General features: G+C 49.4%; 1 protein-coding gene across 1 annotated transcript in view; it reads right to left on the reverse strand.

The window, feature by feature from the left end:
- Positions 1 to 17355, reverse strand: part of PDLIM1 (PDZ and LIM domain 1) — a 48570-nt gene that overhangs the window by 2983 nt on the left and 28232 nt on the right. The window contains exon 5 of the mRNA XM_045878468.3: positions 5162 to 5313. Within this exon, the coding sequence (XP_045734424.1) occupies positions 5162 to 5313 (152 nt within the window). The remainder of the gene's footprint in view (positions 1 to 5161; positions 5314 to 17355) is intronic.

Consider the following 17355-nt stretch of genomic DNA (forward strand, 5'->3'; position numbering starts at 1 on the left):
TGGAACACGAACAAGAAGTGCATTCTGCAGCCCACTGAGGGCTAACGCCAGGGGCCAGCCAGCCTGGGAGAGTCTGGTGCCTTATGGAGAATAGCAAGAGGGAATGAATGAATGAATGAATGAATGAATGAATGAATTTATTTATTTATTTATTTATTTATTTATTTTTAAAGATTTTATTTATTTATTTGAGAGAGAGAGAAAGCATGAGGTGGGGAGGGTCAGAGGGAGAAGCAGACTCCTCGCTGAGCAAGGAGCCCGATGCGGGACTCGATCCCGGGACTCCAGGATCATGACCTGAGCCGAAGGCAGTCGCTTAACCAACTGAGCCACCCAGGCGCCCAAGAGGGAATATTTAAAAGCAGCCTGTTTTAATGGCCCTAACATGGGGTGTGGACGGCGTGGCCTCTCAGAGTTCCCCTATCAGTGCAGGGAACTTCCTGCACTAGGAACTGATGGACACGGATGTCCATCTGGCGGTACATGAGAGGAGCAGGGGTTAGGAGGCCCCAGGATTTCCACTGTTTCTAGCTATAAGCTCCACGATTAGGCTTGGGGGAAGGCTTGGTGTCGCCCGATTAGCTGCCGTGGTGCTTTGGTCACCCCAAGTCCAAGTCCCTTTTTGCCTTCCCAAACCTTCCTCCCTTCCTTGGCCCCAGTCTCAACTTGGTTCATTATAGACTTTTTTTTTTTTTTGCATTAATTGTGATTCTAAAAAACACTGCTATGAAGTATCATTTTTGTCTTGATTGTTGAGTTTTTTGGTGCCCCCTTAAATTCTGTACCCAAGGCAAATGCCTCCCTCCTGTCCCCCTAATCCTGGCTCCCTACAGGAATCTCAGAAGGGCCTGGGTGGCCAGCTTCTTGCCTCTAAGCATCCTCAACAGGCTCCCTCCTCATGTGCGGGTTCCTGCTGCTGCAGCCACCCAGGCTGCCTGCCCTGAGAAAGAAGGAAACGCGGCGACTCTGTGGCATCTCTACGTACCCAGATGGCTTGGAACGGAAACTGACTGCCCAGGGAACCAGCTGGGTGAGGTTGTGGTCTCAGGTGATGGGGCTGTTTGCCACAATTCATTTGACCAGCAGAAAATTTATAGGTTGCATTTGCAAGAGGGCAGGAGAGAAGGAAGGAGGAATAGGAGAGCCCCACTTGGCAGGAGAATCCACATCCCTTCTCCAAATAAAGAGAAGTAACTGGATGAAACTGGGCCTGGGGCGGGGACAGGGGTCACCCAGTTGGCTCAGTCAGGAGAGCATGAGACTCTTGACCTCAACGTCATGAGTTCAAGCCCCAGGTTGCGCGTAGACATGATTTAAGAGACAGAGAGAGAGAGAGAAAATGGGCACAGCATGGGAAGAGGCAGCTGTGTGCAGGACTAAGCCGGCGCTGTGTTCAGCCCTGCAGCGCCACCTGCTGGCTCCATTTTCTTCTGTTCCTTAACAGCCAACACCGCAATCTCAAAGAAATGTCATTTTGTCCTTCTCAACAAGCTTACAGTAAAAATATTAGCTCCCTTTGGGCTCTGGGAAGCTATAAAAATTTCCAAATTTCTCTTTTTCCAGTGACACTTGCATGTCAAAGGTTTCCGGGAAAAAAGTAAAAATGGGTTCAGTAAGGCACAGCCTTTTTTCTGTCTACTTCACTGCTCAGCAACCTTCCAGAGCTCCACATTACCAAAGAACCAAATTCATGGTCCTTAAGCACCCGGTGGTCCTCCATGATCTGAGTCCAGACCATGTGAGGATTCTCTGCAACCCCGGACACCCTGATACCTCCTGAGAAAGTCTCCAGCTTTCTCATCTCAGAGCCCCCAGCGTCCACTGTTTTCTCGGTCCTTGATGCTCCCTTCGAGTCTCCTCTCATTAAAATTCCCCTTAAATGGCCAGACGGATGATAAACAAGATGTGCTATAGACACACTGTAGAATCTGCAGCCTTAAAAAGGAAGGAAATGCTGACACCTGCTACAATATGGATGAAGCTTGAGAACATTAGGCTAAGTGAAACAAACCAGTCACGAAAGACAAATGCTGTATGATTCCATTCACAGGAAGTGCTTAAAGCAGTCACATTCATGGAAACAGAAGGTAGAGCGGTGGTTTCCACGGCTAGGGGAGGGGGCTATGAGGAGCTAGTGATGAATGGGTACAGAGCTTCAGTTCTGCAAGACGGAGTTCTGTGGATGGCTGGTGCTCATGGTTGCACAATGGTACGGATGTAGCTAATGCCACTGAACTGTGCCTTTAAATATGGTTAAGATAGTATATCTTACGTTAGCTGTAGTTCACCACAATTTAAAAATAAAGATAAAAAGCCTCCTTGTTCCCTGCAAATCTGGAATTTGACCCAGGGTACGATGAAGTTTAAGAAACCTAGGACCCTTGCTCCTAGTCCAGAGGCTGAATTTCACCCAAAAGGAGAAGACCCACATTGAATCTTTTGGAGGTTTATCACCAAACCCTGCTGCAGCCAAGCCTCCCATGTGGGGCCTCACTGACAGTGGGCCTGGCACTTTATGTGCACCGTTTCCCTTAATGCTCTAAACCATCTGTGAAGGGCGCCTGGGTGGCTCAGTCGGTTAAGCGTCTGCCTTTGACTCAGGTCATGATCCCAGGGTCCTGGGATCGAGCCCCGCATCGGACTCCCTGCTCAGCGGGGAGTCTGCTTCTCCCTCTCCCTCTGCCCCTCCTCCCTGCTCGTTCTCTCTCTCTCTCTCTCTCTCAAATAAATAAAATCTTTTTTTAAAAAAGTAGCCATTATTAGCCTCCCTGGACATGCGCAGAAACTAGGGCTGAGAGAGACGGGCAACCCACTTGCGCTCTCCAGGTGGGTCACAGGCGGATCCTGGATGTCAGTGCTGTGAGGACAGTGCTGCTTTACGAACCCGAGGCCTCCTCGAATGACAGTAGCCCTCAGTGAGTGCTTTACTATGTACCAGACACTGCCCTCAACTTTGACCATTGCATCTCAAATAAAAACAGGCGTTTGAGCTCCTTGCCCCCAAGAGCCTTCTGCATGTGGTAAGATGTATGGACCGGAACTCAACGCTGTTTCATTCTGTAAAAATTTACTGCAACTACATATTAAGAGATATGGAAGAGACTGTAAGATCCATTATCTCCCTTCTTTTTAGCAAAATTTTTATTTTCTTTGTAGCAAGAAGATATCCATCCCAGGGAGGACAGAACTATAATTCTCAGACTCTCCTGCAACTGGATGTGGCCATGTGACTAAATTCTGGTCAAATTAAATGGAATGCTAGGGTGGGACTCCTGGGAAAGAAAAAGCTGGCTGGTCTGAAAGGAGTCCCCATTCAGCCCTTCTTCCTTCCTGGTGCCTGGATGTGGTCATGATGGCTGGAGCACCAGCTGCCAACTAGAGCCATGAGGTAACCCTGAGAATGGAAGCCACAGGCTTGGCAGATGGAGCACAAGATGGAAGTTCAGATCTTGATGAGCATGGAACTGCCACCTCAGCGCAGCTCGGTGAGCCCGGGCTTTAGGTCCTTCTCTGTGACACGAGGGTATTTGACTAGATGAGTTCTGCAGTGTCTATGTCCTAGTTTGGGCTGGAATGGACTGACTTTTCCTCTCTTAATTGAAGGGTTTTGCACCCGCTTACTCAGAGTAGAATAAGTTATGGTTTCTCACATGTTGTTTTTTTTTTTTAAGATTTTTTTTTTTTTTTTTTGAGACAGAGAGAACGAGAGAGAGAGAGCACATGAGAGGGGGGAGGGTCAGAGGGAGAAGCAGGTTCCTTGCTGAGCAGGGAGCCCGATGTGGGACTCGATCCAGGGACTCCAGGATCAGGACCTGAGCCGAAGGCAGTCGCTTAACCAACTGAGCCACCCAGGCGCCCTCTCACATGTTTTGATAAAACGGGCATCCTCTAGGGTTGATCCCCAAGTCACTTGTCAGTTGGCCCTAATACTGGAACTTCATACAGAATATGACTCATTCCTTCCAAAGTGCGCAGGTACAACAAGCAAAGGGGGAAACTGCTGGTAGAACAATGTCCTTTTAGCATAAGAGAACTTTCCCCGTAACTTCCTGTGCTTGTAAACTGTCAATTTCTCTAAGAAGCCTGGGTCTGGGTCTGTCCGTAGGAACTCTCAGCTCAGGAAAAACTCCCAGGAAGCCAAACCTGGAGCTGGGGGCCTGGGGACGGGAGGTTACTCTTGCAGAGGGCGCTCAGCTGTGGCCCTCATTGGTGGCCCCGAGCAAGCAAGTCGCTCCCTCCCTCGGGACGGGTGAAGCAGGTTTCACTGTCTGCCTCACCAGCTCTCTCTTCACAGGAGGTCACTTCGGGAAAGGAAGAGAGAACAAGGAGGGCACTTCGGGAAAGGAAGGGAGAACAAGGGAAAGCAGGCCTCTGGTGAAACACCTGCACCTCGGGGAAGGCCACCGAGCCGAGTGTGGGGGGCTGTCCGCAAGGCAGAGCCACACGGGTGGTCCCCGGTGGCCTCAGGCTCACACCCTGGACGAGCTGAGGCTGACCTCGTGCCTCTTGATAAGGTTTGCAAACAAAATCACAGGCATGAAGCACCTCCCGTATGCTGGTCATGGTGGGGGGTGTTTGTGCCGTGCAGGACACCGGACCCTCACACCAAGCTTCGAGGACAGGATTTTGGCCCCTGACGGACCGAGGAGAAAAGAGGCCCGGAAAGGTCACCGGGGAGGATGTGGCCAAACTGGGGGGTTCTCCGGCTCTCAGGAGTCCATGTACCCGAGAGCAAGAACGAAAGTACCGCCCTGCACCTGGCTTCTCTGTGTTGCTGATTCCTTTTCCTTCTGCTTGTCACAGCCCATGGCCTTGACCCAATCACGCACGTCAGCCACCACAGAGCATGGGATGTGGGCTTAAACCAAACAAATGGCCAAGGGACAGACGAACAGAATCCCACAGGAGTCAAGCTCACCCTGACGTCAGCCTCCTAAAGCTCATGTGACAGCAAACAGCTGGGCAGGTGTGGCTGGGAGCTCGTTCTCTCTCTCTCTCTCTCTCTCTCTCTCTCTGAGCTTTTAGCAGTTTCAAAGCTGCTTTCTGAGGCGCTTCTTCCACCCGCTCAGGGCTGTACTCACCTTTGTTTTAGCCACACTGACCCTGACCCAGGCCCTGCCCAAGAGCCTCTGACCCCACGCACGCAAGCAGGGTGGATTACCTTTCTCCTCAGACTCTAGGATGTCCTGCAAAACCAGGAATGAAGTGGATTGCTTGGGGGGCTCATTTAACTCCTGCTTCTCCTGAAGCATCTTGTAAACTTCAGATTCCTTGTCGATGACAAGTCCGCTTGGAGGCTGAGAATGGTCTAAGCTGTAAAGAATGTTTGGAAACTCATTAGGACATGCCAGAAGTTGGAAAAACAAAAGATCGCCAGGCACCCCCTTCCAAGTGACGACAGCCCTAAATCCAAGGGTGGCTAGAGAGGACCGCACTGGACAGGGCCCTCTCGGAATCAGCCGCAGACCTCCTGCCAGTGGGACGAGGTGCCCGCTGCTGGAGCTGGTTGCTGCTTCAGTGCAGTCAGAGGCTATTTTCCCGAAGAGTTCCAGGAACGAGGTTACTTTCTGGCCTAATCTTGTGGAAAGGGAATGCTGCGCTTCTTTCTGAATTACATAAACAACATTATGTCAAAAGAGAATTCAGAAGAGGAGAAATGTCAGCCCCAACCTGACCGCTGCAAGCTCAGCTGGGCCCCGTCGGCTGGGTCCCCTTGGCTGCGTCCCCTCGGCTGGGTCCCCTCGGCTGGGCCCCCTCGGCTGGGCCCCCTCGGCAGGCCCCCTCGGCTGCGTCCCCTCGGCTGGGTCCCCCTGGGCCCCCTCGGCTGCGTCCCCTCGGCTGGGTCCCCCTGGGCCCCCTCGGCTGTGTCCCCTCAGCTGGGCCCCCTCGGCTGGGTCCCCCTGGGCCCCCTCGGCTGGGCCCCCTCGGCGGGCCCCCTCGGCTGTGTCCCCTCGGCTGGGTCCCCTCGGCTGGGCCCCCTCGGCTGGGCCCCCTCGGCTGGGCCCCCTCGGCTGGGCCCCCTCGGCGGGCCCCCTCGGCTGGGCCCCCTCGGCTGGGCCCCCTCGGCGGGCCCCCTCGGCTGCGTCCCCTCGGCTGGGTCCCCCTGGGCCCCCTCGGCTGGGTCCCCCTGGGCCCCCTCGGCTGGGCCCCCTCGGCTGGGCCCCCTCGGCTGGGCCCCCTCGGCGGGCCCCCTCGGCTGCGTCCCCTCGGCTGGGTCCCCTCGGCTGGGCCCCCTCGGCTGGGCCCCCTCGGCTGGGCCCCCTCGGCTGGGTCCCCTCGGCTGCGTCCCCTCGGCTGGGTCCCCTCGGCTGGGCCCCCTCGGCTGGGCCCCCTCGGCTGGGCCCCCTCGGCGGGCCCCCTCGGCTGCGTCCCCTCGGCTGGGTCCCCTCGGCTGGGCCCCGTCGGCTGGGTCCCCTCGGCTGCGTCCCCTTGGCTGGGCCCCCTCGGCTGGGTCCCCCTGGGCCCCCTCGGCTGGGCCCCCTCGGCTGGGTCCCCCTGGGCCCCCTCAGCTGGGCCCCCTCGGCTGGGCCCCCTCGGCGGGCCCCCTCGGCTGCGTCCCCTCGGCTGGGTCCCCTCGGCTAGGCCCCCTCGGCTGGGCCCCCTCGGCTGGGTCCCCCTGGGCCCCCTCGGCTGCGTCCCCTCGGCTGGGTCCCCTCGGCTGGGTCCCCTCGGCTGGGCCCCCTCGGCTGGGTCCCCCTGGGCCCCCTCGGCTGGGTCCCCTCGGTACGGGCTGCACGCATGCTTCCCACAGAGCAGGAAGCGGTGTTCTTTCTTCCTGAAGACAAGAGTGACGGTCTCCATAAGCTCTCGCAGCACTCGGGGCCAAGGGCTCCGAGACGGCAGTCTCTGCCTTGCCCAGCTCACAGGGCTGGCGGTGAGGGTGGAAGCCGCCGAGTGCCCTGTGCTTGGTTCCCCAGGACAGGACAGGCCGAGCTGGGGCTGCGTTCCCCGCCCCCCCCGGCCCCCAGGGCCCGTTTTCCAGGCTTTTCCAGGAGACTCGGCTGCCTGGTCTGGGAAGGGGTAAAACGGAAGGAGACTCCGGCCAGCTCTGTTTGCAAAGTCTGTCCCGAGCCCCCTTCTCAGCACCCCCACCCCCACTGAGTGTCCAGGCCGCCACCGCTGACCTGCACAATGGACCAGCTTTGTCGCTTGTCCCTGCACTGCCATTCTCAGACCTGGGACAGTCTTATTTCCAAAGGGAGGCCACAGTGACCTACTAAACACAAGAATCGCACTGCGTCGTGATGGGCCTCCAAGTGTTCGCCTCTGACTTAGAACCAGAGATTCACAGTTTCAGTAACAAAATACTAGTTTAAGCAATTTCATCTCCTTTGGAGTAAATATTCATGGCAAAACGTAGAAAGGCCCTGAAGAATGTGGCCCTGCTTTCCTCTGCAAACACACGGCCTGCCAGCCAGCCCCTGCTTGCTTGGCTCTCCTCACACCCGCCTCCATGCTGTTCCAGAACGCGGCAGCCTCAGAACCGCTGCACTTAACTGCTCCCGGCGCCCGAGGGCTCTGCCCAGATCGCCCCATGGGGGCCGCGCTCCCTCCCATCTTCGTCTCCGTCTCCGCTCAGATGTCCCTCCTCAGGGAGCCCCCCACCCTGGCCCCCGTTGTGTCTCACCCTCGTGCCACGGACTCTAGGTCCATCTGTCCGTTTCCTCACTGGCCCTCTCCCCCTAGACAGTGAGCCCCAGGAGGACAGGGGCGCAGCGTGTCTTGTTCACCAGCACATTCCCAACCCCGCATCAGTGCCTGGCACAGGGCCCGGGCTCAGCAGGTATGAGGGGGTGAAGGGAAACTGCCAAACAGATCAGCGTGCAACACCCTCTCCCTGCTCCTATGAGGTTACAGGGGACCCTCCCAGGGGTGTGCCGGGGAAACGGCAGCCCAGCCTCCTAGGCCCAGATCCCCCCAGCTTCTGAGCCTCGGCTGCTTTTTCAGAAGCTGCCACCCTCTAGGGAAGAGGGACAGTACGCCCGATGGGGCCACAGAGCAAACGTCACATGGCTGTGCAAGGTACCAATGCAGACCAATGCACAAGCGCGGCGTCATCTGTGGGGAACAGAGCTCTGTCTACGCAGCCCGCCAGGCCGCCTCCCAGGCCCAAGGAGGCAGGCAGTGGCCCCCAGCAAGTCGAACCACTCTCTCTGTAGGGCTGAAGCCACTTCTATGAGTGCAAGTCAAGTATGCCAATGACATTTACTCACTCACTGCCCACCCACCCACCCATGTGTCATTCATTCCATTCCCTTTTAAAAAGAAAACAGGTATATGGGTGATGATAGGGGTAATTCTCCCTTACCTCTCCCTCTCCTTCTCTTTCTTTTTATATATTTTTTATATATTTTTTAAAGATTTTATTTATCCATTTGGAGAGAGAGAGAGAGTGCACGCCCATGTAAGCAGGGGAAGGGGCAGAGGGAGAGGGAGAGAGAGAATCCCAAGCAGGCTCCACACCCAGCACAGGGGCCCTACGTGGGGCTTTGATCTCACAACTGAGATCACAACTAAGCCGAAATCAAGAGTTGGACACTCAACCCACTGAGCCACCCAGGGGCCCCTCTTTCTTTCTCTTTCACGGTCAGCCTCCCGGGCACTTGGGTTCTCAGGTCCCTGGCTGGAAGCAGAGTCAGCTGCGTCGATGAAAGCTCAGAGAATGAAAGTGCTTTGCTGCTGCTGGGGAAGGTCAAAACGGAAGTAGAAAGACTCATCAGCGGGTCACTTGTGCTGGCTGCAGGGGGGGGAGGGAAGCCAGCCACCAGCCCTGTCCACGGCCGCTGGCTGGTCCCTGCCTTTGTCTCTCTCCTTCCCACCTGCTGGGGCCTGTGAGCAGGTGATGGGCCCACCTTGAGGAGTGGTCTTCACAAATGGCCACTGTCTTCCTCTTGGCCCACCTGTTCATCCCTGTTGAGTTGTATGCCTGACTCTCTCTGTGGGTCTTGAGTTCTGAGCTTGCCTTATATAAACATATTACATTATTTTTGATAAATATTTTTTCCTATTACATTTAGAACTCTTTTAAAATCAAGATCAGGGGCGCCTGGGTGGCTCAGTTGGTTAAGCGACTGCCTTCGGCTCAGGTCATGATCCTGGAGTCCCAGGAGCGAGTCCCGCATCGGGCTCCCTGCTCAGCGGGGAGTCTGCTTCTGCTTCTGACCCTCTCTCCTCTTGTGTTCTCTCTCTCATTCTCAGATAAGTAAATAAAATCTTTAAAAATAAATAAATAAATAAATAAAATCAAGATCAGACCATGGAATGTTCTTGGGAGAATTCTTCCCCTTCTTTGGTGTCTGTGGTTATGTCTGGAAGCCATCAAGGGAACACTAAAAATGACAAAGCTCAAACCACAAAGTCATCACATATTCTTCCAACACATAGTCTTGTAAAGCATTTCTGTGATTTAAGAAAAAGGAAAACAATTTACTATTTATTCTCAAATAATGATTATATTGTTCTACCACTTGACAATTTATAAAACACATTCAATATCTATTCCTTATTTCAAGGATTGATACATCTAATTCAAAAACAGTATCATCAATAAAACAGAGAATAAAAAAGATAAACCAAAAACTCTTAACTATAGAGAGAACAAACTGATGGTTACCAGAAGGGCGGTGGGTGGGTGGCGTGAGAGGATGGGGAAAACAGGTGATGGGAATTAAGAGGACACTTAACTATACAGGAATTTAAAAAATATATCTTCTTTAAAAAAACAAAACAAAAACAAAAATAATATCCTGAATATGTAACAAAAGTAATTCTAGGACAAAAACATGCATAAGAAATGGAGCCAAAAAAAAAAGCATTCTCATTTTTATTAACAACAATGGAAGAAAGAATTCTATAAGTGATTAAGGTTTCAAAAATATAATGGACATGACTGAGTCACCAGGGAAAAAAGTAGGAGGGGGCATTGAAAGTTAGCATGTTCTTCTTTTTTTTTTTTTTTAAAGATTTTATTTATTTATTTGAGAGAGAGAATGAGATAGAGAGCATGAAAGGGCGGAGGGTCAGAGAGAGAAGCGGACTCCCCGCTGAGCAGGGAGCCCGATGCGGGACTCGATCCTGGGACTCCAGGATCATGACCTGAGCAGAAGGCAGTCGCTTAACCAACTGAGCCACCCAGGCGCCCCAGTTAGCGTGTTCTTCTGAACCCAGTCTTTACCATTTAATAACAAAATACAAGCTTTTAATCAAACTCAACTCCTTCATAAAAACAAACAAAAAACTCAACTCCTTTGGGCTAACTAGACTTTACACTCTTTGCGTCCTAGTTCTTGTTTCTCCCCGAGTCACACTTGGTGCGGAATGTTTAATGTTTTGTTAACTTGTTACTTACGTGTTTCATATTTTCTCCCACTCTTTTAGCCCCAGACCCCCGGGCCTGTCCCCCATGAGAGCCAGGTGTTCAAGGATGCCAGTGGTCCTTGGAATGAGAAGAAATTTCCAGTCAGCTCGTCTGGCAGATGAGGATTCTGGAGACTGAGCCTGCTGACCCTGTGTGACTCCCAGGCCTGTCCCAGCCAAAGGAGCAGCTAGGGGGAAGGTCAGGTCACAAAGGACCAGAGAACAGCAGACCCCTGACTCTGGGACATGGATCCATGCAGCAGCCCTCGGATGAAAGTCCATTCCATCGAAATAATGAGGTGGCCAGAGTGGGGACATAAGGGGCTCTTTAATTTTTTTAAAAACTTGAGCCAGAACCTGTGCAGCAACTTGATAATCCGTATATAAATCCCAATTAAAACAAGCAGGCCGGAATCAGAAAATTCCCACCGCTGATACAACCTTAATGACACGTCTTCTCACATAGTGAATCAACTTTGGTTCCTCCCTAAAACAGCCTGTGTGTGTGTGACAAAGTCTAGGACAAAAAAGGAGGATTACTTGAATTGTAAGAAGCATCCAGGCAGGGGGAAGATATTCTCCTCATAAAAATCTCTCTCCCAGGGGCGCCTGGGTGGCTCAGTCGGTTAAGCGTCTGCCTTTGGCTCAGGTCACGATCTCAGGGTCCTGGGATCGAGCCCCCCATCCGGCTCCCTGCTCACTGGGGAGTCTGCTTCTCCCTCTCCCTCTGTCCCTCCACCAGCTTGGGCTCTCTCTCTCTCTCAAATAAATAAAATCTTAAAAAAAAAAATTCTTTCTCCCAGAAGATGAAGTAGACATATTTTTCCCTATTCTACCCACTAAGTACAACTAAAATCCCTGGACGTCACATATACAAGGAAGATGAGACAGGGAAGGAAGCAGAAGGCCCACCAGATAGGGGACTTGGGACCCGAGGAAGAACACCCTGGTGAGTTCCTGGAGTTCTCTTTCTGCCTCACAGATCCCAGACAAGAAGCTGAAGAGGCAGCAACCCAAGAAGGGCAGTGAGTTCAGACAAAAGCCCCAAGGACCTGCTCTCTCTCTAACCAAATGACCGAGAAAGGGGCGGCCAGCCTGACACAACACTGGGAAGCAAGAACCTTTTTCTTCCAGCCAAATGTAAGAAGAGGCCGGTGGGAAGTCTAGCCTTCGGCCCTCACCAGGCTGGGATGAGGCACCGCAGGGACCCTCTGGGGCGGCATCAGAGAAGGTCCAGTCGGGAGCCTGAGTTTCATCCCCATGCATATTGTTCATAATAGGACCAAAAAGGCCTGGTGGGAAGTTGAGGACCGTGACCACCACTCAGAAGTAACAAGGCCACCACTCACCTCCAGTGGTGGCAGTGGAGGCCATGTGGGCCAGCAGACCTCTCGCTCCTGTCCAGCAGTGAGGAGCAGCCCTGAGTAACCTCAGGTGTCTCAGAGGCAGAGTGGGGAAACTGCACTCTACTCCCACCTTGGTGAAGACCACTCCTCAAGGTGGCCCATCACCTGCCTGGAGTCCCTGTCCATCACCCCCTCAAAGGCAGAGGCCAGCCAGCGGCCGTGGACAGAGCTGGTGGCTGGCTTCCCTTCCCCCCATGCAGCCAGCACAAGTGACCCGCTGATGAGTCTTTCTACTTCCGTTTTGACCTTCCCCAGCAGCAGCAAAGCACTTTCATTCTCTGAGCTTTCATCGACGCAGCTGACTCTGCTTCCAGCCAGGGACCTGAGAACCCAAGTGCCCAGGAGGCTGACCGTGAAAGAGAAAGAAAGAGGGGCCCCTGGGTGGCTCAGTGGGTTGAGTGTCCAACTCTTGATTTCGGCTTAGTTGTGATCTCAGTTGTGAGATCAAAGCCCCACGTAGGGCCCCTGTGCTGGGTGTGGAGCCTGCTTGGGATTCTCTCTCTCCCTCTCCCTCTGCCCCTTCCCCTGCTTACATGGGCGTGCACTCTCTCTCTCTCTCCAAATGGATAAATAAAATCTTTAAAAAATATATAAAAAGAAAGAGAAGGAGAGGGAGAGGTAACCTGGGGAGAATTACCCCTATCATCACCCATATACCTGTTTTCTTTTTAAAAGGGAATGGAAATGAATGACACATGGGTGGGTGGGTGGGCAGTGAGTGAGTAAATGTCATTGGCATACTTGACTTGCACTCATAGAAGTGGCTTCAGCCCTACAGAGGGAGTGGTTCGACTTGCTGGGGGCCACTGCCTGCCTCGTTGGGCCTGGGAGGCGGCCTGGCGGGCTGCGTAGACAGAGCTCTGTTCCCCACAGATGACGCCGCGCTTGTGCATTGGTCTGCATTGGTACCTTGCACAGCCATGTGACGTTTGCCCTGTGGCCCCATCGGGCGTACTGTCCCTCTTCCCTAGAGGGTGGCAGCTTCTGAAAAAGCAGCCGAGGCTCAGAAGCTGGGGGCATTTGAAACTGGATACCCGAAAAAGGACTAGAGGATATGCTGACGACAAAGAAGCACATGGAAAGATGTCTGACATCTTTACCCACTAGGCAAGTGCAAATTAAAACCGCAATAAGATATTACTCATCCCTATGAGAATGGCTAAAACAAAAAACCGTGACAGCACCAAATGCTAGAGAGGATATGGAAAAATGTGACTTTTCAGACACTGTGGGTAGGAATGCAAAATGGTACACTCTGCAAAACAGTTTAGCAGTTTTATAAAATTAAGCATGTACATGTAACTAACTACCTGGGCCTTTATCCCAAAGAGATAAAAATGTATGGTTGCACAAAAACGTGTTCATAAATGTCAGCTTTATAAGAGCTGAAAACAAGACACAACCCAGATGTCCTTCAATGGGTCAGTGGTTAAAACAAACTGTGGTACATCCATACCATGGAATAAAGCCAAATCAGGAAGGAACAACTAGACAGAAGATCAATAAGGAAACACAGGTAACTGAACACACTGGAGACCAACTGGACCTAACAGACATATGGACCACTACACCCAACGACAGCAGAATACACATTCTTCTCAAGTGCACATGGAATATTCTCCAAGATAGACCACATGTTAGGCCACAAAACAATCTTAAATTTAGGAAGACTGAAATCACCAAGTATCTTTCCTAACCATAATGGAATGAAAAAATCAATAGCAGAAGGAAAATTGGAAAATTAAAAAAAAAAAACTGGAAACTAAACAATACACTCCTGAACCAGTGGGATAAAGAAAAAATCGCAAAGGAAATTAGAAAGTATTTTGAGACAAATGAAAATGAAAAAAACAACATACTAAAAGTTATGTAATGTGGCAAAAGAGGGGACTTTATAGCAGTAAACACCTAATTAAAAAAGAAGAGATCTCTCAAATAAGCAAACTGTGTATCTCAAGGGACAAGAAAAAACTAAACTCGAAGATGACAGAAGGAAGAAAATAATAAAGATTAGAGCAGAAACAAACAAAATAGAGAAGAGAAAAACAACAGAAAACCATCCTCAAAACTAAGTTTGTTTTTTTTAAAAAAAATCAACAAAATTGACAAACTCTTAGCTAGACTAAGAAAAAGAGGGAAGACCCAAATAACAAAAAACAGAAATGAAAGAAGAGACATTACAGTGGATCTGATAGAAATAAAAAGGATCAAAAGACATTATTATGAACAATATGCACAAACTGGATAATCTAGAAGAAACAGATAAATTCCTAGAAACATACAACCTACCAAAATGAAATCATGAAAGGAAAAAATCTGAACAGACCTATAATAAATAACAAGATTGACTCAGTAACCAAAAGTCTACCAACAACAAAAAACCCAGGACCAGATGGCTTCACTGGAGAATTCTACCAAACAATTAAAGAAGAATTGACACCAGGGCACCTGGGTGGCTCGGTTGGGCATCTGACTCTTGATTTCGGCTCAGGTCATGATCTCAGGGTTGTGGGATTGAGCCCCGTGTAGGGCTCCACACTCAGCAGGGAGTCTGCTTGGGATTCTCTCTCTCCTCCCTCTCCCTCTGCCCCTCCCCTCCCAAGCTCATGTGCTCTCTCTCTCAAATAAATAAATAAATCTTAAAAAAGAAGACGAGGAATTGAAACCAATCCTTCTCAAAGTCTTCCAAATAACTGAAGAGGAGGGAACACTTCCAAAGTCATTCTATGAGGCCAGCATTACCCTGATACCAAAACCAGACAAAGGTACCACAGGAAAATCAAACTACAGACCAATATCTCTAATAGTATTGATGCAAAAATCCTCAGCAAACGGAATTCAACAGCACATTAAAATGATTATACACCCATGACTAGGTGGGATTTATTCCTAGAATACAAAGATGACTCAACATACCAAAATCAATCAATGTAATACACTTCATTAACAGAATGGAAGATAAAAACCACAAGGTCAGCTCAGTTGATAAAAAAAAAAAAAAAAAAACCACATTTGACAAAATTCAACATACTCTCATGATAAAAACACTAAACAAATCAGGAATAGAAGAAAATTACTTCAACATAATAAAGGTCATGCATGACCAGCCCACAGCTAACATCACTGGAAGTTTTTCCCCCAAGCTCAGGAAAAAGACAAGGATGCCCACTCTCACCACTTCTGTTCAACATAGTACTGAAGTCCTAGCCTAGGCAATTAGGCCAGAAAAGGAATAAAAATCATCCAAATTGGAAAGGAAGAAGGAATATTATCTGTTTACAGATGGCATGATCTTATACATAGAAAATCCTAAAGACCCACAAACAAAAATATCGTTATAATAAAGGAATCCAGCAAAGCTGCAGGATACAAAATCAACACATGAAAATCAATTGTGTTTCTATTCACTAACAATGAACAATCCACAAAGAAAATTAAGAAAACAATCCCATTTACAATAGCATCAAATGAATAAAATCTGTGAGAATAAACTTAACCAAGGAGATGAAAAACTTGTACACTGAAAACTACAAAACACTGATAAAAGAAATTAAAGAGGACACAAATAAGTCCATGTTTATAGACTGGAAGAATTAATAATGTTAAAATGTCTATATTACTGAAAGCAATCTACAGATCCAATGCAATCCCTATCAAAAACTCAATGGTGTTTTTTGCAGAAACCGGAAAAAGCATCCTGAAATTCATATGAAATCTCAAAAGGACCCCAAGTAGCCAAAACAATCTTGAGACAGCAAAGCAAAACTAGAGGTATCATATTTCCTGATGTCAAAACATGTTACAAAGCTATAGTAATCAAAACAGTGTGGCACCTGCCTAAAGACAGACATACAGACCATGGAAGAAAATACAGAGCCCAGAAAAAAAAAAAAAGAACACCTGGTAAATATGGTCAAAAGGATCTTTGATAAGGATGCCAAGAATACACAATGCAGAAAGGATAATCTCTTCAAAACTGGTTATCTGTATATAAAAGAATGAAAATGGACCTTTATCTCACCATATACAAAAATCAACTAAAAAAATGGATTAAAGACTTAATGTAAGACCTGAAACCATAAAAATCCTAGAAGAAAACACAGGGGTAATACGCTTTGGGACATCAATCTTGGAAATGGTTTCTTGAACAGGATACCAGAAGCACAGGCAACAAAATCAAAATTAGACAAGCGGGAGTACATCAAACTAAAAAGCTTCTACATAGCAAAAGAAACAACAGGGTAAAGAGGCAATCCATGGAATAGGAGAAAATATTTGCTAACCATATATTTGATAAGGGGTTAATATCCATAGTATATAAAGAATTCCTACAACTCCATAACAAAAAAACAAAAAACAACAAAACCCAAATAACCTGATTTTAAATATTTTATTTATTTATTTGAGAGAGAGAATGAGAGACAGCACAAGAGGGAAGAGGGCAGAGGGAGAAGCAGACCCCCTGCTGAGCAGGGAGCCCGATGTGGGACTCGATCCAGGGACTCCAGGATCATGACCTGAGCCGAAGGCAGTCGCTTAACCAACTGAGCCACCCAGGCGCCCCCAAATAACCTGATTTTAAAAACGAGCAAAGGACTTGAACAGACATTTCTCCAAAAAGATACATACTGGCCAGCAACCATATGAAAGGATATAGAACAGCGGCTACAAAAATAAATAACTAAATAATCCCAAAAAACCACAGAACCACAAATGTTGGTAAGGATGGAGAAATCGGAACCCCGTGCACTGTTGGCGGGAATGTAAAATAGCACAGCGTTATAGAAAACGTTATGAAGGTTCCTCAAAAAATAAAAAATAAAATTACCATATGATCCAGCAATCCCATTTTGGGGTATCTAGCCAAAAGAATTAAAATCAGGATCTGAAAAAGATATGTGCACACTCATGTTCATTGCAACATTAGTCACAATCACTGAGGGGTAGGATCAGCCTGTATGTCCACTGGCAGATGAATGGATAAAAAAAATGTGGTACATACAGACGATGGAGTCGTCTTCCTGAGCCTTAAAAAAAAAAAAGTCTTGTTGGGGCGCCTGGGTGGCTCAGTCGTTAAGCATCGCCTTCGGCTCAGGTCATGATCCCAGGGTCCTGGGATCGAGCCCCACATCGGGCTCCCTGCTCAGCAGGGAGCCTGCTTTTCCCTCTTCCACTCCCCCTACTTGTATTCCCTCTCTCACTGTGTCTCTCTGTGAAATAAATAAATAAAATCTTAAAAAAAAAAAAAAAAAGTCTTGTCACATGCTGCAACATGGATGAACCTTGATGACATTATGCTAAGTGAAATAAACCAGCCATAATATGACAAATACCACATGATTCTACTTATGTGAGGGACCTCAAGTGGTCACTCTTAGAAACAGAGTGACTGGAGGGGTGCCTGGAGGGCTCAGTCAGTTAAGCATCAGACCCTTGATTTCAGCTCAGGTCATGATCTCAGGGTTGAGTGATTGAGCCCACGTCAGGCTCCTCCTTGGGTGTGGAGCCTGCTTAAGATTCTCTCCCGTTCTCCCTCTGCCCAGAGTGGGAGGGGAAAGTTGGGCTGTTCAGTGGATAGAGAACTTCAGTTTCG

The sequence above is a fragment of the Mirounga angustirostris genome, unplaced genomic scaffold, assembly GCF_029215605.1.
Source record: "Mirounga angustirostris isolate CCGP_5_RB_7025 unplaced genomic scaffold, mMirAng1.0.hap1 SCAF_6, whole genome shotgun sequence".
NCBI lineage: Eukaryota > Metazoa > Chordata > Mammalia > Carnivora > Phocidae > Mirounga > Mirounga angustirostris.